Below are 22,691 nucleotides of genomic sequence, written 5' to 3'. Positions count from 1 at the left end.
CGTTGGCCGGTCCTTATTCACATTTGGCTTCGGTCAAGGAGACTGCGCGTGCGCAGCTCCGGGTCGGGAAACTGCGCCTGGGCGCGGGGGACGTACTTTGACGTAGCGTTCTTTCCTCTCTGTGGACGGGAGCTAGAGCCTGCGCGCAGGCGCACTGTGGAGGGCCGCGGCCTCCCCCGCCGAATCGCGCGTCTGCGTACTTGGTGTTTATTGTGACCGTCGGGCCGCGGCCCCGGATGTTGTGGCTGCTGGGGGGGAGATGGCGGAGGTAGAGGGGGTGGCCGCGGCCCCAGGCCCGGCTTCGGGGCCGACTCTCAGGGGCCGCCGCGCTATGTCAGGCTCCTGGGAGCGAGACCAGCAGGTTGAGGCGGCGCAGCGGGCCCTGGTGGAGGTGCTGGGGCCTTACGAGCCTCTGCTGAGCCGGGTGCAGGCAGCCCTGGTGTGGGAGCGGCCAGCCAGGAGCGCCCTGTGGTGCCTGGGGCTGAACGCGGCTTTCTGGTGAGAGAACTGGACCCTCGGAAACCCTTCCAGGCGCGAATTCGTCAGGTTTTTCTAGGGCTCTGCCTCTCGCCTTCCCTGTTTTCTTCGCTGCATTGGCTCCTTACAGTACCTGCCCAATTTTGCCTCACCGCCTTCCACTCCATCCCGCCTGCAGGCTTTGACACCGCAGTTCTCCCCAGGGCCCTCCAGTTATCGTCCCTGCTTTACCTGCTCCCGCAGCCTCACCCCGTACATATGGCAGGAGCTTCTGGTAACATCTTGAGCCGCTCGCAGTGTGCGAGGACGCCTCATTTTGGCTAGGGAAGGCTGTGTCACTTAAGGCCATCACTTCCCGTCTCTTGTTTGCTCAAATGTGATTTGAAGACCATCCCCTCGAGCTCTGATTTTAGTAGTTGTTATTGGGGTAGATGCATGAGGCTTGAGATGTTGCAAAGGTATCCATAGGTGTGATAAAACAAGCTTGAGCGATCTGACTTAGCACGTTAGATAGCCTTTCTTCTGCTCAAGGAAGTTTGTGAAGACTGAGCGTCAATGAGAGCCTCCAAAGCTGCAACTTGAAAGAAAATTACCAGCTTTTGAAGAACAGTTATGAAATAGTGATAGTGAGATTTCACCCGTTTCAAAGCCACTTACGATTGCAACTCCTCCCTGTTCCAAGGAATTAGAGATTCATCCTTAGGCACGGTTTTTAGGCAGGGAAATTGAGGATGCCTAAAAGCGTGTGTGAGTTTTCCTCAGCTGGAAAAGTGAGGCTATAAATATGCTTTAAGAGTCTGTGTGTCATGTTTTGTGAAATGGAACTGCTGCTTCTCAGTTGTCATGACCTAAGGTGGACATAGGATTATCCACCTAATTCCAAGGAAACTGAAGTGTGGGGGTGGGGGTTGTCTACAGCTGAATGAAATAAACCTATTCTGGGTGAGTCTGAAATGGAACAAAACATATATTTCCAAAGAAAATTTGTTTTTGCTAAAAATACTTTTTCTCCTAAAATTCTTGGTTTTAAAACCAACACATTTATTATCTTTTGTCTGAAAGATATTCAGTGAACTGGAGCACAGCAATTTCAAATTCATTGACAGACACAGTGTTCAGCTGTTACTCCTTGAAGTTTGAAGGAGACTCAGGTTAAAGGTGTCAGAGAAGTCTCTGGCATTAGTTGCTTCCAGAGACTTCAGCAAACTTGGTGATAAAGTTTTCCAGCAGCATTCTTCATTTATTTTTGGTAGTGCTTCTTTGATCTCTAGGTACCTACTTCCTTTCCTGTTCCTCTCTGTCAGAAACCTTTAACTGTAGCACCTCAATGAAGAGCGTTTTCCAAAATGATCTTCTCTTCCTTTCCCCACCTCCCCCATCACAACCCCTAACCCCAAACCATCCAGTCAAAACTTCTTTTTTACCTACATTGAGATTGTACTCCTAGGGAAAAAAAAACTGGTCCTCAATAAACCAGTTTGGATCAAAGTGCAAGTGACTGATACATAAAAACTTCATCAGGATTTAAATGAATAATGAAACCAAGGGTGTGTTAATACAAATGAATCAGTAGCATGTATGTTATTTCTGAGGGGACTTTCCATATGCCTCTTGCCTGAGAGACTTTTGAAGTAGAATGTGGATTTGAGGTCTGAACATAAACTGCTCCTACTGAGGCACATCTTTAAATGCAGTTAGCTTTAATTTGCTGGCCCTCAACAGTGTATGCTAAAGTTTACTAATATGCTATGTTTAGAATCTCACTCAGCTCCCCTTTTCTTACTCTTGGTCTCTTAAAGCCTTGTGATGGGTCTTTATCTCTGGCATTTCCTGGTAGCTTGCCTACTGTGTATCCAGAATATGGTTGTTACATTCCCATCCCTCTTGAAGTAGGTGAAGAGCTACAGCAAAAGGAAGGCGTGACCCTTGAAACTCTTGTACTCTATGGAGAGAGGACTCATACCCATGAAGGCTACAGAGTGACAGCTAAGGTAGTTTGGAATGGCAGGTGACAGGATTGTTGTTTTAGGAAATGAGCTTCCTTGGGAGGCAGTTTGAGGTTTAAAATGAAGACTAGACTTAACATTCTAGTAGCATCATGTTATAGATGTGTATTGACATTTCAGTTAGGAATGTCGAAAAGAAACTGTTTAGCTCTTGGACATTAAAATTATTTAGAAATTGCGTGAGGATCATTGGCTTTTTTTCCTTATTTGTTTTAAATAATGATACGTCATTAACTGAGATGTTTTATACATTTTGAGGTATTAGAAGGTGAATAGGAGTACAAAAAAATCACCAGAGTTCAGATAGGTAGCTCTTAACTTTCAATAATACGTATTCTCAGTCAAGGTTTTTCTGTGCCCGTGAATGTGCCGTCTTACATCTTAATAAACAAAACAAAAACAACAACAACGCAAAAGAGAGGTGTATAGCCTTGCTATAGTATTCAGAGCTTTTTGTTTTGTTTTGTTTTGTTTTTCCTTCAGGTTCCAGAGCAGTTATAGCTATTACATCAGAAATCTTCCAGTCTATATTGCTTCTTCTAGTCACTGATACGTTATTATCTCTAGGATAATAACAGAAATGTCAGCCCTTCCTTTCCAGTAGCTTGTGTTTTCATTAGCCTCAACACCACCTGTAAATGAGTGATTTGGGGGAAGAATATCTGAGTCAGCAAGTGTATCCTCACAGGTTCAGAAAAGAACAGGTTGGAGTAACCTGCTGTTTTAACACCGACGTAGCAGATCAGGGGTGCACCAAGGAGCCTTGGAGATGTGTGTGCATTCTAAGCCCTCCCCCTTCTATGAAGAGCAACGCATGATTCAAGTAGGGTTAGATGACTCTGGAGCTCCTTTCCAGTTTTTAACATTCTAGGATTCTAGACAGTCTTATTAGGGATATTGCTTTAGAGCAATCACAAGCTGATTCCCTGTTGAGATCTGCTTTGACAGTCACTTGTCTGAATTAACCATCTTATATTCTAGGGGATATTGTGGAATCTGTTGTTTCCACGATTAAAAAATACAGATGTGGGGCGCCTGGGTGGCTCAGTCGATTAAGCGGCTGCCTTCGGCTCAGATCATGATCCCAGGGTCCTGGGATCGAGCCCCGCGTCGGGCTCCCTGCTCAGTGGAGAGTCTGCTTCCCCCTCTCCCTCTGCCTGCCTCTCTGCCTACTTGTGCTCTCTATCTCTCTGTCAAATAAATAAATAAAATCTTAAAAAAAAAAGTACAGATGTTCCCTCTCCCCTCAAAACCCCCAAATAAAAAAATGACTGAGAAGTGATTGAAGGTACAGCAATTCTGATTTAAAAGGTTAGAATGTGAGTGAAAAACAATAGTGAGGAACAGGAAATGGAAGGAAGGGCCCGTTTAAGTAGAGACGTTTGTTCTGTGAGAAAAATTTACACATCAGATTGCAGATGCAATCTATTGAGCACATGTTTCTAATGCTAGTCTCTGGAAGGTTCTTGTTGCTTTGGGTAGCCAGGGAGACTCCCAAGGATGCTTTGGCTTACTTTTTTTTGCCTCCCTTTTGCCATCAGTTTTTATCTATCCTAATTGTAAGGTTGGGTGCTTTCTGTCCATTAACATAAAGTAAGTGTTTAGCAGCTAGCTGGCTTCATTTCTGGTTTTGTGTAAGCAACACCGATCACTACATTATGTGGGTTGGGTTAATTTTTTTTCATTCTCATTTACCAGTGGCTGGCTCATTAACCAGACGGCCATAAGTGCTGTACAATAATGGGCTTTTTGTCCCTATAGGATGGGAGGCTTTGTTCTGAAGTGCCAGTGAGACAAGCTCACTCTGTAATAACAAAGGAACCCAGAAGTAGTATCTTCTTTGATTGAAGATAGACTATGCTCTTTGTTTTGTTTATGATTATAGCATAAACTTTATGATTATTAGCAAACTCTAATTTACCTGTACTAATAATGAGGATCCATGGTATAGTTAACCTCAAAAAAGTTGTTAAGTTTTGGAATTTCTCATGATTTTTCTGGAAACCAGGTTTTTCAAGGAATATTTTATTTAGACTGATAATTAGATTTTAACCCCTTATAAAGGGGATGGAAAGTTTACAAAAGGACAGGGGAAAAAAAGCAGAAAATAATGAATTGATGGATATATAACATTTCACTCTCATTAGTAGTAAAAAATTTTAATGTAAATGGCAATGAGTAATTAATTTCTGCTTATTAGGGTTTTTTTATTTTTTATTTATTTAAAAAAATTTTTAGATTTATTTTTGTTAGAGAGAGAGGGAGAGAGAGCACAAGCAGGGGGACTGGGAGAGGGAGATCCAGGACCCTGAGATCATGACCTGAGCTGAAGGCAGATGCTTAACTGACTGAGCCACCTGGGTGTCCCTATTAGGTTTTTTTAAATGGTAGTATTTAATTCTGGGGAAAATATGTAAAAACTGGCATATGGTTGTTAGCAACATAAACTGGACAATCTTTCTGGAAAGTAATTAGGCAACATGTATTAAGACACTTAAAAAGTTAGTATCTTGGGGTGCCTGGGTGGCTCAGTCAGTTAAGCAACCAACTCTTGATTTCGGTTCTGCTCATGATCTCAGGGTTGTGAAATCAAGCCCCATGTTGGGCTCTGTGCTGGGTGTGGAGCCTGCTTGGGATTCTCCCTCTCACTCTGCCCGCCCCCCCTTTTAAAAATTAAAAGTATCTTTTCAGGGACTCGGGGAAAATGGGGAATGATTCCTAACGGGTATCGGTTTTCTTTTGGGATAATGAAAATGTTCTAAATTAGATAATGGTGATAGTTGCACAACTCTGTGAATATATTAAAAACCATTGAATTAGACAATTTAAAAGGGTGAATTTTATGGTATGCAAACTATCTCAGTAACAAAAAGTCAGTGCCTTTTGACCCAGTAATTCCACTTAAAGTAGTTAATCATAAGGACAAAGATACATGCTCAGTGATATATAGTTCAGCTTTTTTATATCAAAAATTGGAGACATATTAAATTAGGGAAAGATTTAACACTAATTGTGTATATGTACAATATAATCATTTTAGAAGTTTATGATGTTTTTCTGGTGATACAGGAAAACAAAGCTATGTATTGTTAAATGAAGAAGGAGGTTTTTATATGTGGAGTGTTTATATGTGAATTTTTTTTAAATGGAGAGAATAATATCTGTTCACATTTGGGGGCGTGTATGTGGATAAGGGACCTTTTTTTTAATTTATTTTTTTTAAAGATCTTATTTATTTATTCATGAGAGACAGAGAGAGAGAGAGGCAGAGGGAGAAGCAGGCTCCCAAGGAGCAGGGAGCCCGATGCGGGACTCGATCCCAGGACCCTGGGATCATGACCTGAGCTGAAGGCAGACGCTTAACCATCTGAGCCACCCAGGCGCCCCTTTATTTATTTATTTTTTAAAAGATTTTATTTATACATTTGAGAGAGACAGAGACAGAGCACAAGCAGGGGGAGAGGCAGAGGGAGAGGGAGAAGCAGGCTCCCTGCTGAGCTGGGAGCCCGATGTGGGGCTCGATCCCAGGACCCAGTTGCTTAACCATCTGAACCACCCAGGCACCCTTTTAATTTTTAAATTTTTTTAAAATTATTTTTTTAAGATTACTTATTTGAGAGAGAGCGGGGGGGGGCAGAGGGAGAGAAGAGAGAGAATCTCAAGCCGACTCCATGCTGAATGTGGAGCCCAACGCGGGGCTTGATCACACCACCCTGAGATCATGACCTGAGCCAAAACCAAGAGTTGGACGCTCAACCATTGAGCCACCCCACTGCCCCAAAGGGCCATTTTAAAATTTTTAAAAAAATGTTTTCTTATGAAAAGTTTAAAACATATACATAAGTAGACAGAATAATAATATGTAATTCTTTAATTACAGCTTTAAAATTCTTCAATTCATGGCCAATTTTGTGTCTTCTGTACCTCAGTTCTTTTTTTTACCTCTTCCTTTATTGTTTTGAGGCAAATCCCAGGGGTCTTATAATGTAATCTGTATTTTAGAATGTGAATCTCTGAAAAATAAAGACTTCAAAAAAATACCAGTGCCATTATCACATGCAAAAAATTAATGATTCCAGTCAATGTTAAATTTCCAATTTTTTCATAAATATTAGTGTTTTGGGGCACTTGGCTGGCTCAGTCGATAGAGCATATGACTCTTGATCTCAAGTTGGTGAGTTCAAGCCCCACACTGGGTGTAGAGCTTACTTTTAAAAAAAAGGTTTAAATATTATTTGTTTTTTAAAATTGTTTTGGGGTGCCTGGGTGGCTCAGTCGTTAAGCATCTGCCTTCGGCTCAGGTCATGATCCCAGGGTCCTGGGTTCGAGCCCCACATAAGGCTCCTTGCTTGGCGGGGAGTCTGCTTCTCCTTCTGACCCTTCCCCCTCTCATGCTCTCTCTCTCTCAAATAAATAAAATCTTAAAAAAAATAAAAATAAAATAAAAATAAAATTGTTTGGGGGGCACCTGGGTGGCTCAGTCAGTTAAGCGTCTGACTCTTGATTTCGGCTCAGGTCATGATCTCAGGGTCATGGGATGGAGGCCCTCATTGGGGTCTGTGCTGGGGGCGTGGAGCCTGCTTGGGATTCTCTCTCTTTCTCTGCCCCTCCCCCCTAAAAAATAAATAAAATAAAAAATAAAATTGTTTGTTTGGGTTAGGATCCAAATGAAGTCCATATACTGTGGTTTGTTTTTTACATATCTTTTACTCTGTTGGTTCTCCTTCAATCTTTTTTCCTCTGTCATTTGTTGGTTGAAGAAACCAGTTCGTTGTATAAAGTGTTCCACAGACTGGATTTTACTTACTGCATCCCTGTGCACATTTGCCTTGTGCTCTGTATTTCCTGTAAATTGGTAGTTGGATCTAGAGGCTTGATCAGATTCAGGTTCAAGAAAAAAAAAAATTTTTTTTTTTTTGGTAAGACTGTTTCATAGATGATGTACTAATTTCATTTTTAATTTCATCTGTAATTATCACTTAAAATTTCTAAACTTTCTCCAATAAACATGGTTGCCTTTACCAATAAGAAAAAAATACATCATTAAGAAAGAATAGATTGGGGCACCTGGGTGGCTCAGATGGTTAAGCGTCTGCCTTCGGCTCAGGTCATGATCCTAGAGTCCTGGGATCGAGTCCCGCATCGGGCTCCCTGCTCCTTGGGAGCCTGCTTCTCCCTCTGCCTCTCTCTCTGTGTCTCTCATGAATAAATAAATAAAATCTTTAAAAAAAAAAAAAGAAAGAATAGATTGTGAGCCCCCAGTGGTAAAAGGAGTAATGGGCTATGGGCAATCCCCAAATTGAACAATTCACATGTGAATATTCAGAATTGACTGCATTTGCAGTTGTTTTTGTTAAGTTGGGAAATTTTTATGCTGATTTTAGTTGCTGAAAAATGTTTCGCATATTGTCTTACCAAACTCATACACTGCTATATCTGCATGTGAATTTTTTGGCCTGGATGAATAGACATTGCAGGACTAAACCAGTCCAGGAGAGTCCTCCGTATTTTTCATCCATCCTTTACAATCTCAAAAGTACTTTATCTTCAGTTGTGTCTTGTCTTTTTTTTTTTTTTTTTTAAAGATTCTATTTATTTGTTTGCTTATTTTTGAGAGAGAGAGAGAGCATGAGCCAGGGGAGAGAGGGAGGGAGAAGCAGACTCCCCGCTGAGCAGGGAGCCCAATGTGGGACTTGATCCCAGGACCCTGGGATCATGACTAGTCGAAGGCAGGTGCTTAACTGACTGAGCCACCCAGGCGCCCCCAATTATGTCTTGTCTTTGCACATAGTTGCAGAGTTTTCGTACGCGTAGGCTTCCAGGTTACGTCTGTAAAATGATAAGCATTGATGTGACTTCTTTTCACATGGTCCATGTCTTAATCTTTCCTGAACTTTTTCTCAAAACACACTAATCTGAGATGGATATTCCCTTTTTGTTTAGGGTTTTAGCATTGAGGCCTGGAAGGAAAAAAGCACACGCTTATCCATATTTTATGTTTGACGGTCAGACCTCTAAGAGAACATTGATGCTAATTTTCTGGTTACCTTGCAGGGGTCAACTGCAATGTATTGAGGTGATCTTTCCATTAATTAAGTTTTTACCTATATGGAAGAAACTGTTTTCCCAAGAAATGTTATTTTACACCACACAGAAAAACTTCTTCTGAGGTTCCTACCTTGGCTTATTCAAGAAAAAAGATAAATCTGTTCCTAAAATTAATTTATGGACCAGGATTAATCTTGTTTGAGATGTTCACAGTTTTAGCCTTCATGACCCCAAAAATGCAGCCTTTGTAAAACTCTTTACTGTATCACCTTTATCTGCAGAGTAAAATCTAATAAGTTGTCATAAAAGGCCTTTCATGATCTGACTCCTGCCTCTCTCCCCATATCCATCCCCTCCTTGTGTTCTGTGTGTTTTGGTTCTATCAGAACTGCTTGTCGTTCTTTAAATATGTCACACCAGCTGGCTCTTCTCCCTGAGTGTCCTCTCCTTCCCCACATCCTTTTGTCCATTTATCTTTTTTTTTTTTTTTAATTTTATTTTTTCGGTTATCTCTATACCCAGCGTGGGGCTCAAACCCACAACCCGAGATCAAGAGTCACACACTCCACTGACTGAGCCAGCCAGGCGCCCCATTCTTACCATTTATCTTTTAAATTCCAGCTTAGATGTCCTCTTCTTTGTTATTGTTACCTTGTCACGTTATATTGCAAACACAGATAGACACATAAATACACTTGAGAGTAAGGTCCATGTCTTACTCTTTTCTGTAACTGGGCTGCTTACCTTAGGCCTCCACATAAAATGGGCACTCAATAAGTATTTGTTGGATTGAGTTGAAGCATAGGTGGAAATTATAACAGGCTACTAAAATATAAAATAGTTCAGATCTTGGAGAAACAGTATTTTTACTGCCATCGTTTTTGGAAAATCAGCCTTTCTTAGGAGAGCTTAATATCCTTTCCCTACCCCAGTTTATATTTGTGTTAGTAATTATGATCTGGGAAGTGGAGATTGCAAACAGTCTGGATTGCCTCCCCAGGGAGCCCTTTCCAGAACTCTGGAGAAAACAGTGGCCGTGCCTCATCCTCCTGCTGCTGGGACAGAGAAGCAGCCGTGCTAGGGAGCAAGAAGCTCTAGAGCCCTTATTCTTGGCTTGTTAAATTGGCTTGTTTGTTGGGATGATGAACTGGCCTTGGAGAAAAGATTAATGACCCGGGGCAGCTCTAGAGGCTTATTTTTGTAAAGCTACTTTCATTCTTTAATCTCAACTATAATTACAGTGTCCTTTAAGTGGTGGGGTGGAAAAATTGGAATAGGGTTATCATTTTTAAGTTTTTTTTTTAAGATTTTTAAGTTCTTGTTTCCTTCCATCCTTCATTCTTTGTGTAGTTTTAAAAATAACATGGATTCATGTTTATTGAAAACAAAGTACAAAAATGTCTAGAAACAAAAATTACAGTTCCTCTGCCAATCCCCGCATATGTATATACACACAGATAAAGCTTTTTTTTTTCTTTATAAGGATCATACTCTAGTATTGTTCTGTATGTCAAGCCATTAGGTCGTGTGTTGAGTTGAAAAGAGGTCATTTGTAACCAAACCTCGTCATTCTTACCCTTGTTTGATAAGTTGCTGTGATAATAGCTAATAACACTTAAAATTGAATAGAACTGTGTGTTAGGCTTGTATTTTTTTCTTGTCTTTTTAGCAAGATGAAGTATGATATTTTTATAGGCAATTAAGTATGTTATGTCTAATACCTACAAAAATCCTGCAGGTTTTGTTATTGTTACCACTACATATAGGCAATACATATAGATGAAGAAACTGAGGTTTTAAAGAGGCTAAGCTAATTTATTCAAGGTCACATGACTAAGAGTGGGTGTTCAGAGAATCAGACTCAAGCCAATCTGACTTTAAAAGCCATGCCTTATTGCCCTGCTGAACCACCTGTGGTGAGGGCTAGTGGTGGTGTTTTCCCTGATCTGTTGCAAATTAGCACTTTTGTAAAATACAATATAAATGAGTTACTAGAAAAATTAAGTTTAAAAAGGAACAGAAAATACAAACCCAAATGTGTTCTTAGATTCAAAATTACTTGGTCAAATTGCTATAAAAATTTCTAAGTGTTGGGGCACCTGGGTGCCTCAGCCGTTAAGCATCTGCCTTCAGCTCAGGTCATGATCCCAGGGTCCTGGGATCGAGCCCCGCATCGGGCTCCCTGCTAGGTGGGAAGCCTGCTTCTCCCTCTCCCGCTCCCCCTGCTTGTGTTCCCTCTCTCACTGTGTCCCTCTCTGTCAAATAAATAAATATTTTAAAAAAATTTTTTCTAAATGTTTACTAAATTTTATACTGACTTCCTCACAGACTGGCAAAGTCAGCTAATTTGATAGCATTTTACAGGATCCCATGGAAGGAGAAAAAAGGGAAGGAGGGAGACCTGATAGGAAACAGACTGGCAGACTGGAAGAGTCAGTGGGCCCACACTGGACTACAGATACTGAGAGGCACTGCTTTAGAGGCCGTAGGTTGGTGTAGTAGAAGGTCTCATAGAACTAGTTCTTTTAGGGACGCCTGGGTGACTCAGTTGGTTAAGCGTCTGCCTTCGGCTCAGATTATGATTCCAGGGTCCTGGGGTCAAGTCCCACTGAGCAAGGAGCCTGCTTCTCCCTCTGCCTGCCACTCCCTCTGCTTGTGAGCTGTCTCTCTCTCTCTCTCTCTCTGACAAGTAAATAAATAAAATCTTAAAAAAAAAAAAAGGGGCGCCTGGGTGGCTCAGTGGTTAAGCGTCTGCCTTCGGCTCAGGTCATGATCCCAGGGTCCTGGGATCGAGCCCCGCATCGGGCTCCCTGCTCCATGGGAAGCCTGCTTCTCCCTCTCCCTCTCCCACTCCCCCTGCTTGTGTTCCCTCTCTCGCTGTGTCTCTCTCTGTCAAATAAATAAATAAAATCTTAAAAAAAAAAAAAACTAGTTTTTTTAACGTGGTTTTTTTTTTTTCCACTTTTTGTGAGAGATTTTAAATATTAGAATTTATCATGGTCATTCTTGTTTTTTCTTTTTCTTTTTTTTTTTTTTTTAAGATTTTATTGATTTATTTGACAGTGAGAGAGAGAGAGCAGGAGCAGGAGGAGTGGCAGAGGGAGAGGGAGAAGCAGGCTTCGCCGAGCAGGGAGCCTGATGTGGGGCTCGATCCCAGGACCCTGGGATCATGACCCGAGCCGAAGGCAGATGCTTAACGACTGAGCCACCCAGACACCCCTTGTTTCATCTTCTTTCATACCCTTTCCCTTGCCAAACTATATTATTTTGACATAAATCCCAGATATCTCATCATTTTGTTCATAAATATTTTAGTATCTTTTAAAAAATAAGGACTCTTTACCAACATATTTTCCATAACATTATCACACCTAAAAAATAATAATTCCCTAATATCTTCTTTATGTATTCAGATTTCCCAGATTTTTTATAAATATCTATTTGTGGTTGATTCCTTCAAATAAGAACTAACTTTTCCTAATATAATAAAATAAAAAATGAAAAAATAAACTAACTTTTCCTTCATTCTATTATTGTGACATATTACATTTATTGGTTTTTATATGTTGAACTACCCTTGTATTCCTGAAATTAATCCTTTGGCTATGTTGCTGAATTCAGTTTGCTAGTGTTTTATTGAGGATTTTTGCATCTATGTTCATAAGGGATGTAGGGCTATAGTTTTCTTGTAGTGTCTTTGTCTGGCTTTGGTATCAGAGTAATGCTGGCCTCATAAAATCAATCAAGAAACGTTGCCTCTTCAATTTTTTGGAAATGGTTAAGAAATATTGGTGTTGATTCTGAAGAACTGGCTTTTAAGATGTAGCTTCAGTGCTGACTTTCTGTTGACCTTCACCAAATCATTGTACTATTTTGAACCTGAGTTCCTCCATCTGTAAAAGGATATCTAATTAAATTATATGCTTTTTAACAGATCTCTGTTAGTTTGTTGCCCTACACAAGGGTCTAATTTGGTAGAAAGGTGTTTGCTTTCATCATAATAAGTTGTTATCAGGAATGAATTTCTCCCTGAAATTAATAGAATTGCAGACTTGAAAGTTGAAAGGGGCTTTAAGAGGTTATTTGATTTAGTCCTCTGCCTTTACAGAAGCAAATTATTATCTCTGCCCCATAGGTAAAATAGCTGATATTCAGAAAGTTTAAGTGACTTTCCTAAGGTATATAACTAGGACTTAAGTCTGTTTACCAGGTCCTTTCTGAAATTAGCTTAATTGGATAATAATCTTTTGTTTTTCCTACTCTGTAGGTTCTTTGCGCTGACATCCCTTCGTCTTGTGTTTCTACTTGCATTCAGCTCAATGATCATTGTGTGTATAGATCAGTGGAAGAACAAAATCTGGCCTGAAATAAAAGGTGAGTTTGATAGCATTTAGAAGAATCTGAACTGGAAATGGTCTTTCCTTTAATTTTTACCTTTAGTTTTGGGGTTTTATGAGGGAGTATATAGAACTGGGAATATCTTTTGATGTCTGAATTGTTGCTTTAGGAGACACTTGAAGGGCTGGGGCTCCATCTGTAGTTCCTTAGAGCTTCGTTCCACCCTTCCCATTATTATTAAGCTCAGGAAATCTGTATCCACCACCTGAGATATTCTGCCCTCATAATTGGCCGGAGGAATAAGTAGTCCTCAAGTTAAAAAAAAATTATCATTGGATATTGCATCTTTACTGAGACAGTATCAATTTGCCTCTCAGGGATTTCTTTTAAATTGTTTATTTACAAAGCACTAAGCTAAGCATTGTGACTTATATAAAGTACTCTAAGATATGGTTCCTTTTCTCAAAGATTATACATACATAAACAAAAGACAGGTAACGGTTACAGAACAGTACCAGAGATGTCACTGTGCAGTATGTGACCGGTATGTCTGTCATGTATTTTGGCCCTGGCTCAGGCCTTGAATGAAGCAAGAGATTTGAACAGGTGAAGAGAAAAGTGTGTTTCTAGAGAGGGGCTAGTAGTTTGATGAGTCTGAGAAACCAGAAGCTGCAAAGCATCTCCCGAGAGCAAGGAATTAGTCACTTTCACCAGAATGAAGAGGTCATTATAAAAGGAGTGTTAGGAGATAAAACTGAAAATATGTTGGGATTAGATTTTACAAGGCTTTCAAGTTAGGCCTAGAAGTTTATACTTTATCCTATAGGTAGTGGGTGGTCATTGAACATTTTTTTTTTATTAGAGCTATATGCTGAGTTGATATTAAAGATTAATTTGATAGCATTTTACAGGATCCCATGGAAGGAGAAAAAGGGGAAGGAGGGAGACCTGATAGGAAACTATGGCTGTATCTGTGTGAGAAGTAGTCAGAGAGGTAGCCCTAGAAACAAACCATGGGTGCCTGGGAAGAAGGAAGACACATGAAGACTGGTAAATAGGGGGTTAGAAGAGTAAGGGATAAAAGCCAACTGTGGGAGTTCAAAGCTAGGAGAGTAGGAGAATGGCATTCCAGGTAGCAGATACAGCAGCGTCAGGCTGGGGAGGCAGTTTGGGTGGGGTTGAGAGCGAGGAAAATTGGTGTGTGTTTTTGACATGTTAATTGTGAAGTGTTGGCAGGATATTTACACCAGGGTATACAGCTTTTAAATACATTCCCATCCTGTTTTGCAGAGACTTTAAGGAATCATGTAGTTCATTCACTGGTCTTATGGCTGGTGAATGTCAAAAGACTTGACATCATTCATTGTAGTTAATGGGTCTCTTTTCAAAGAGAAAAGGCAGATTTCTGGGGTTGGAGTGGTTATAACATGCCTCAGTAACCTGGTGCACATTGATGTGTGTGAACAACCAAGACACACTTGAGGGGTGGGATGGATCATTTTTCATGTGCACCTTGGCTCTTGGTTGTAGTAAGTAGAAGGGGCCCTGATGCTCCATTTGGATCCCCTCAGCCACCCCCCGGAGAAATGAGCAGGCATCAGCCATCCCCCGTGTGTCTGCAGTTCCCTAACTCTGTCAGTATAACATGGTGTCTCCTTTTTATTGGCTATTACTATTTTCTTTTCCCCAAACCTATTAAAACTCAAGCTGTCAGACCAACAGCCTAACATTTTTATGTCTAGTTTTCCCTACCAACTAATGCTGGTGTTTGTTTTAATATTGTAGTGCCAAGACCCGACGCATTAGACAATGAGAGGTATGGAACACTGATTAAATCCCTTTTTGTTGCTCTGATTGATTCTCTTGTTGTAATATTGCGGTTACATGTTGTTAACCCCATGCTATGGATACAGAGTATGAGCTGAGAACCTAGTCTTTTCCAAATAATCATCTTAACAAACCCTAAAGTTCAGGCGGCAGTTTGTTGAGATCGCTAGTGTCCTCTTCCTACATAACAAGAAAAGTTTCTGAAAAAGAAGCATTATAGTGCCCCATAACCTGATATGCCAGGGATTTAGCTGCATTTTTTAGCCCCACTGTAAAAACTTAGAGGCAGCTTATTTCATTTGTCTCCTGGCTTTTATACCAGGTCATTTAGTGTTTTCTGCGACCTCTGGCTTTTTAAAAAGTTCCTGGCCAGAAAACACATTGGTTCCTGGCATCAGCAAGCCAAAGATTCCTCTTGTGTCTGACAATTCCTGCTTCATTTCTCAGTTCATTCATCCCATATGTTTGATCCAAGGAATTTCCTCTGCTGTGGTTTATTTTGCTTTTGCTGTATTTATTTTCTCTCTAAGGGACACATCGACCATTGCCTCCCCTTCAGCAGCAGCAGTGTCAGACTGTGCTTTACTTTTATCCCTGAATTGCAATCACAGTGCATTGCAAAGGTCCGAGTGCAGGGAAGATGTTTCTAAGCACAAAGTGCCTGGAGCTGGTGACAGGTTTATACACGTGGATTGGGCAGCCTCCTCAGAGGGTGGAGTTGTCAGAACACATGTGCCCTCCTAGTTCCTAAATTCAAGTTTCAACCTGATGAGACAAGAAAAACATCCCGCTTCACCTCCAAAGCACCTCGGACTAGCCACTCCCCAGCTCCAATTGAAACTTAGAAGCGGGGCGCCTGGGTGGCTCAGTCGTTAAGTGTCTGCCTTCGGCTCAGGTCATGATCCCAGGGTCCTGGGATCGAGCCCCACATCGGGCTCTCTGCTCAGCGGGAAGCCTGCTTCTCCCTCTCCCACTCCCTCTGCTTGTGTTCCCTCTCGCTGTCTCTCTCTCTGTCAAATAAATAAATAAAATATTAAAAAAAAAAAAGAAAAAAGAAACTTAGAAGCATTGGCTGCCTACACAGCAAGATGGGGGGATCCCTCAACACCCTCCTTTCACAGCTCCCCCTTCTCTCTCCTATAGCTGGGGCTTTGTGCACCCTCGGCTGCTCAGCGTGCCCGAGCTCTGCCACCACGTGGCTGAAGTCTGGGTTAGTGGGACCATTTTCATAAGGAATCTTGTGCTTTTCAAAAAGCAAAACCCAGGCAAGGTAAGACTCTTCCCTTTTCACTTTCATTTCTGGCTCAGAGCCTCATTCAAGAAAGGAAAGACCGTGCTGATTGGGGAGACAAAGGGAAGTTAGAGGAAGGGGCTTCTGACCAGCCACTAGGACTAAGGGAAAAGCTTGATGACTCCTTCTTTGGGTGCTCGCCTCTTAGATTGAGCCATCTTCCTGCCCCAAGATGGGAAAGAGCTTGCTTGTGTACATTCTGTGTCATATTAAACATGTAGTAGGTTGTTGGGTTTTTTAATTTTTTTCTTTTTTTTTTTTTTTTTTTACTTAAAAAACCCACCACCAACACTTGTGTTCAGAGAGAATTTTTGGCTAAGCCTATGCAAACCAATTTCCCAGTGGGAAAGGTGCAGCCCTGTTGGGTTAGCAAGAGAAAAGGAGTGTGAGTAGAATGGACATCCTCCTTTCCATCCCAGACAGAGTCACCACAGGATGCAAGAGGCTAGACACAGCTCTCATTCTGACCTGCCCACTCAGAGGTCATAGAGTCATTTCAGTCATGTCTCCACCTTATCCCTTGTCCGCACCCCAGTCTCCTGCCATGTAACAGAAACTTAATACTGTTTCTTGACTCCTCTAGTTCTGCTTGCTGAGCTGTGGGATACTGACTTTTTTTGCCGTCTTGGGCCGCTACATCCCTGGGCTCCTGCTATCCTACTTGATACGTAAGTATGGCACATACCTCCCCCTGAGCTTCCCCACTCCTAGCTTTCCTAGCCACAGCTAACTCTGGGTCTAGGAAGAGGACTTTTATATTTTGGTTTGCCAGGAAATAACCTTTTTATATTTTCATACCTGTTTAGTGTCATGAAAATATCTTTCTTCTTGCCAATAACAGGCTCCCCACATATCAAGTCCTTTTCTTACCAAGTCAGCTTTAGAAATTGATGACGGTCCACTAACATATATTGCATTACCAACTATAAAGGACTGTCCCTATTTGGGAGGAAATTTTTAGAGTCAGTATATTGTGTAACAGCAGAACATAACTTTTAGGGGTTTCTCTACTAGATTCTGCTTATCCTGGAGCACTTCTTTTTCTCCTGGAGCACAATGTTTTAAATTTAGTTACTTCCTATTGGCATGAACTTCTCGTGGGGCAGGAAAAATGAGGAATTATGGCTGTGGCCAGCAGCTCACGTGATTTGTGGTGTCATTTCTGAGGCATCGTTACCATCTAGCCTTATTTATGCTCAGTGACACCCAGATGGAAGTGACCACACCTGGTTCTGTCCTCAGTATATCAGCAGCACCCTCTCCTGTGCACAGCCACGTAGGTGGCCACAGAAATGTCTGCCCTCCAAAACCCCCTCATGTGGTACAGGAGACTAGGAAAGACCACCAGCAGAATCAAGCAGAACTGTTCCCCACCGAGTGTCCTGTCAGAGGACACATAGCAGAGGGACAGTCAGGACTGTTTCGTCCAGCCCCTTCTCCACTTGGTGACTATGTCCCACTCCTCTCAGTTGTCACTGTCATGATGTGGCCCCTTGCTGTGTACCACCGACTGTGGGATCGAGCCTATGTGCGGTTGAAGCCCGCTCTGCAGCGGCTGGACTTCAGTGTCCGCGGCTACATGATGTCCAAGCAGAGAGAGAGACAACGTAAGTGTCAAGGGGAGGCTTCCTTCCACTTGGGCAATTTGGGGAAGAGAAGGAAAAGCCCGTAGGCTGACATAATGTGTAGGTCCTCGAAAGTGGGAGAGGTGGGATGTGGGGGTGCGTGTAGGAGGGTGGTAGGTAAAAGTGGTATCTTATTCCAGGGAAGTCTGTGCAGGCTTACCAATTTTTGCATTTGCAATTCTGGACACTCCCAAATTGAATAAAAATCAGACAGTGAAGATATCCCTACTGTTTGCTGCTTTTCATGAAGCACTTTCCTTGTGGCCAAGCACTGTTTGTCAGCTCTGCGTATTTTTGTTTACTTTTTTTTTTTTTAAGATTTTATTTATTTATCTGACAGAGAGAGACACAGTGAGAGCAGGAACACAAGCAGGGGGAGTAGGAGAGGGAGAAGCAGGCTTCCCGCGGAGCAGGGAGCCCGATGCGGGGCTCGATCCCAGGACCCTGGGATCATGACCTGAGCCGAAGGCAGACGCTTAACGACTGAGCCACCCAGGCGCCCCTTTACTTTTATTTTTATTTTATTAATGTGTATCTTACTTAACCTTGACAACCTTGAGAAAAGAAATTGAACTTTACAGTCAGTAAATAGCAACTCCTAAGCCAGGCCTCCTTTCACTACTGAAAGCTGCTTTCCAAAGGTGATACTTCATACTGCCTGAGAAACCAGAAGGGTGCTAGCCCAAGACCGTTCAACACACGAATGACAGTTGTGTGAACTTTTTCCTCCCTTCTGTGGGCTGGTCAGATTGGGTGTATCATTAAGCCCTAGCCCTCCAAGAGCCCTGCACATGGTCATCAAGGCCCAGCTCCCCCTGGCACAGCCGGCTAAATAGTATCAGTCCTCAAAAGCCTGATTTAACCAAGGTGGGGCATCTCCCTTTGCCCTCTCTATGGAGCATCCACTTCCCGCTTGACATCCTGTCTGCCCCTCGTCTATCCTGCGAGTTGTTGACCATCTGACCAGAACAAAAATGTGGAGGGGCTGGTGGAGGAGAGGCGTCTGAAGAGAGAGCTTTCTCTCCTGTGTTATCAACTCATCTTGCCACTTAGGCTCAGCAGCCCCACCCTTAGGCTTTGGTGGTGTGTGTTTGTTTGTTTTCAGGCATTGTAATGTAGGCTTCGGGCCATATTCTGAGGGTTCATTCTCTTATATTCTGATTTTATGCCTTTGAAGTTGGAGGCGGGTGGGGTTTTTTGCTCAAGGGAAGGCGTCAAGGCCTTCTGCTCTTCCCACGCAGTGCGCCGCCGAGCTCTACACCCAGAGCATGCCTTGGACAACCACAGTGACAGTGAAGAAGAGCTTGCTGCCTTCTGTCCTCAGGTATCTTGGGTGTGGGAAGTACACCACCGGCTAGTGTTCTTTTAGCAACCTTGAACCATATGGCAGCTCACATTTAGGCGGTAAGTAGGTTTTCAAGCTTATTACGGGCGCTCCAAGGCCCCACCCTCTCCTTGCCCCCAAGAGCAGTGAGGAGAGAAGCTAGCGTTATACTGGGACTGTGTGCGTAGATCTCAGTTTGAGCCTGGTGACCAGCACACCCTCTTCCATGTCTCCTTTTAACCCCTACTGTCATGGCAGAACTTCTGGAACTGGCGTGACCGTCTTTTAAACAGCCCAGCCCACCTTATGTTGGGCAATATGTCTTCCTGGCCACCTGTGAAAAGTAATCTCTGGATCAGTTATTTGCTTAAGAGTTAAGTGGCTGGTTGACTCCCCAGACCACTTTCCTTCTACTCAAGATTGATAAGTAAGGGTGTTTTCCTTGGGGGAGCAGCCTAAAAGGGATCAAGATATTGACTAAAGTCCCCAGTCTTGTCTGGCTGCACTGCTGGCCGTAGGCTAGCCTTTAGGGCCAGCTAATTAGTAGAGCTGTAACTGGGCAACTGCACCTGTTCCTAATGGCATCCTCTCTTCAGGCTTGTTGGTCTTTTCTTTCCTAAGCTGGATGATTCTACTGTTGCCAGGGAATTGGCCATCACAGACTCTGAGCACTCAGATGCTGAGGTCTCCTGTACAGACAATGGCACATTCAATCTTTCACGGGGCCAAACACCTCTAACAGAAGGCTCTGAAGGTGAGGGGAACCGTGGACGTGAGTTCGTAATGGCCCTGTTGCTGCTCAGCTTCCCTGGGCAGAGAGGGTACTGCCCCCTCCTCTCCTGTTTTCTGAGGTGTGGGTCAGGTGGTGGAGCAGCTTGGGGCGGGGGGTATGGCTTCAGCCGGGATTGCACTGCTGCTCTCCTTGAAATCCTCCCTTAGGAGCCTTGGGTTCTAGTCTCCTGTGGAGCACAGGGGAGGAACGGAAGGGATTTCTTTGGCCAGTAGAGATCATAGCAGTGAATAAGTGGAGGGGAAAGGCCAACCAGTGCTATAGGTTTTGCTTCACCCTGAGAAATTCAGAGTAGAAAAATCTGGTTACATGGAGCTGACTTTGTGAGGCTAGGGCACAGGAGTGCCAGGCTGTTGCCATGTCTCAGACACCCCTCTATTTTTCCAGACCTAGATGGTCACAGTGATCCAGAAGAATCCTTTGCCAGAGACCTTCCAGACTTCCCTTCCATTAATGTGGATCCTGCTGGCCTGGATGATGAGGACGATACCAGCATTGGGATGCCTAGTTTGATGTACCGTTCCCCACCAGGGGCTGAGGAGCTCCAGAACCCCCCTGCCAGCCAGGAGGAGGCTGTACTGCCAGAGCTCCTGCTCGGTTCCCTGCCTACAGGGTCCAACCTCACCAGCAACCTCGCCAGCCTGGTCTCCCAGGGCATGATCCACCTGGCCCTGTCAGGGGCCTCCCAGCCAGGCCCTTCTGGCCCGCCTCCCCGGAGAACAACAAGAGGCTTCCTCCGGGCCCCCAGTTCAGACCTGGACACTGATGCTGAGGGGGATGACTTTGAACTTCTGGACCAGTCGGAGCTGAATCAGCTGGACCCTGCCAGTTCCAGGAGCCACTGAGGCAGAGACTCCTTTTAGGGGTCACTGTGGTTTAGGTTTTTTTTCTCCCTATCCTACTTAAGGTGAAGGGGCAAGGGAAGAACCCAGGTCCCATCCACTGAATTACATAGGTTTGCTTGGTGGCCTGGCAGAAGCTCAGGCCTGCTGAGAGGATACTCACTCCCCTGCTACCAGCTGGATGCCCATTTCTGAGCTCAATCACTGTAGTGAGAGTGCTCCCCTGAGGGAGGCTTCTCTCCATCAGAATGGTACTTTGGGGAACACAGTAATCAGGGGTAGTGGTTCCCCTTTGAGGGGGTGCTGCTGTTTGCTTCTAGGTATGGGTGCTTGGGGGTGATAGAAGCACCCTTCCCTTCCTCCCTCCATCACGTCCTTGGAGCTCCAAGTCAGGCAGCAGCTGGAAGAGTTACATTGCCATCTTCCTCTTTTGCTAAGCCATGATTTGATTTGTCTCTTTCTAAGCACGTGTTTTGGTCCTGCAGAGCAGGCCTGCTCCCTCTGCCCCGGCCCATCCTCATTTCTGGAGGCCTAACCTCCAGTGCTCCAAAACAGTGCTTGTGACATTTAAGAAATGTGAACATGATGTGGGGGTGGGCCGCTCTGACGTTACCTTGGGCTGTGGGGTCAGCTGGCTGAGAGGGCAAGTGCCTCTATATCTCCTGGTCTCATGGAATCTTCTGAAGCTGCCTGGTTATTTTTGGTGCTGCTAACCCCTGGCTCCATTTGACCATCAGCCTGAGCAACGAGCAAAGCAATACCATACCATATCCATTTCCGTGTTCCTGTTCCTTCCCCTGCTCCTCCTTTGGAGAAGCAATAATTGCATGGGGGATGTCAAAGTAGCACTTTACAAATGGCTCATTGGCATTCACCCCAGGAGCCACCAGCTCTTCTTGCACCAGCTCTTCTTACTCCCTGTTCAGTTCCTTTAATACTTTTATTTTTAACTGCTTCCCAACTTGGCGGGGCCTCTTTTAAGGATGAGCCTAGTTAGCAAGAGTGTGTCTGTAGTCAGCAGAGACTTCTCTAAGGGGTATCTGTTCTACTGCCCCTAGAAAAATCATGTGAGACAAAAACTAAAAATGGTAATTCTAAACCTATGCCAGCCTACAGCCTCTCTTTGCCTCCCCAATCAGAGCTCAGGCCAAACTCTTCTGTCCTCTTGCCCTCTGCATTAACCCTTTGCTGATCCTCAGGGACCACTCCCCCAACACCCCCATACCTGGGCAAGGGATGTTGGACAGAGCCCATTTTCATGTGCTGCAGGTGGGAGTGTGCTAACATGTTTGCTCTTGGTTGATGGAAAAGGTAGAGGCCAGGAGTGAAAATTAAGAGAACGGAGAAGAGCTAGGTGCCTGTTCATAGTCACTTATGTGTGTGAAGGTTAGGGGTAAGTGGTATCTCCCCACTTTACGGTTCTCAGACTTTGGACACCTTCTGTCTTCTCAGAGCCCAGATGTCTCACAGGTGAGCTCTGATGTGGGAAAAAATGGGAAGTGTGGAAGAGGAGTGGGTTTTGGTGTGTTTGCATGAATGTGTTTAGCTTCAGGCCTTGGAAGTTGGGAAGAGGGAGGGAGGAAGGAAGGAGAGCAAAATCTTCAGAAGGTGTTTCTTGTTCCTGGGGGATCCTGCTCTGAATCTCCTTAGTCCTCCACTGTGAACTGGGGTGGGGATGGGCGGTGGGGGGCGGGTGGTGTTGGGGAATAAATCTTGTATGAGAACAATCTTTTAAGAGACTGATGTTGAATGGTGTTTTACCCATGATAGTCTTGTCTTCTCGTTAATCTGAGATGTGATTAATCTGAGGTGACAGCCTCAGAAGAGGAAGCCCGTGTGAGGGACCCACATGCCTGTCCCTATTTGTGACCTTTGTGATGGTCAGAACAGTCACCAAATATGAGGCCACTTCCCTCCCCAGGAGAGCCCAGAGAGCACAACCGGCACTCTTGGCTGGCATCTAGCCTGCAGTCCCATCATTTTTAATTTTTTATAATAAGTTGTTTTTAAGGTTTTTTATTTATTCATTTGAGACAGAGAGAGAGCATGAGCAGGGGGAGGGGCAGAGGGAGAAGCAGGCTCCCCGCTGAGTAGGAAGCCTAATGTGGGACTCGATCCCAGGA

The 22,691-nt window shown here is 43.7% G+C and overlaps 1 protein-coding gene across 1 annotated transcript; it reads left to right on the top strand.

The window, feature by feature from the left end:
- Positions 1-151: 151 nt before the first annotated feature.
- Positions 152-22,297, top strand: RETREG3 (reticulophagy regulator family member 3). The gene is made up of 9 exons (XM_045888879.3): positions 152-498; positions 12,799-12,905; positions 14,655-14,685; positions 15,840-15,966; positions 16,571-16,655; positions 17,457-17,594; positions 18,854-18,936; positions 19,558-19,690; positions 20,114-22,297. Exons 1-9 carry the CDS (start codon positions 260-262, stop codon positions 20,569-20,571), a joined length of 1,401 nt encoding a protein of 466 aa, XP_045744835.2. The 5' UTR covers positions 152-259; the 3' UTR covers positions 20,572-22,297.
- Positions 22,298-22,691: the final 394 nt, after the last annotated feature.

Source organism: Mirounga angustirostris, unplaced genomic scaffold (genome assembly GCF_029215605.1).
Source record: "Mirounga angustirostris isolate CCGP_5_RB_7025 unplaced genomic scaffold, mMirAng1.0.hap1 SCAF_17, whole genome shotgun sequence".
Taxonomy (NCBI): Eukaryota; Metazoa; Chordata; class Mammalia; order Carnivora; family Phocidae; genus Mirounga; species Mirounga angustirostris.
Note: the sequence above shows the minus strand (reverse complement) of the source record. Positions and strands in the feature narration are given on the sequence as shown.

Coding starts and splice junctions, on each gene's coding strand:
- RETREG3 (XM_045888879.3), top strand. CDS start 260: ATGGCGGAGGTAGAGGGGGTGGCCGCGGCCCCAGGCCCGGCTTCGGGG. Junction 499..12,798: donor GGGCTGAACGCGGCTTTCTG/GTGAGAGAACTG, acceptor CCTACTCTGTAG/GTTCTTTGCGCTGACATCCC. Junction 14,686..15,839: donor GACGCATTAGACAATGAGAG/GTATGGAACACT, acceptor TCTCTCCTATAG/CTGGGGCTTTGTGCACCCTC.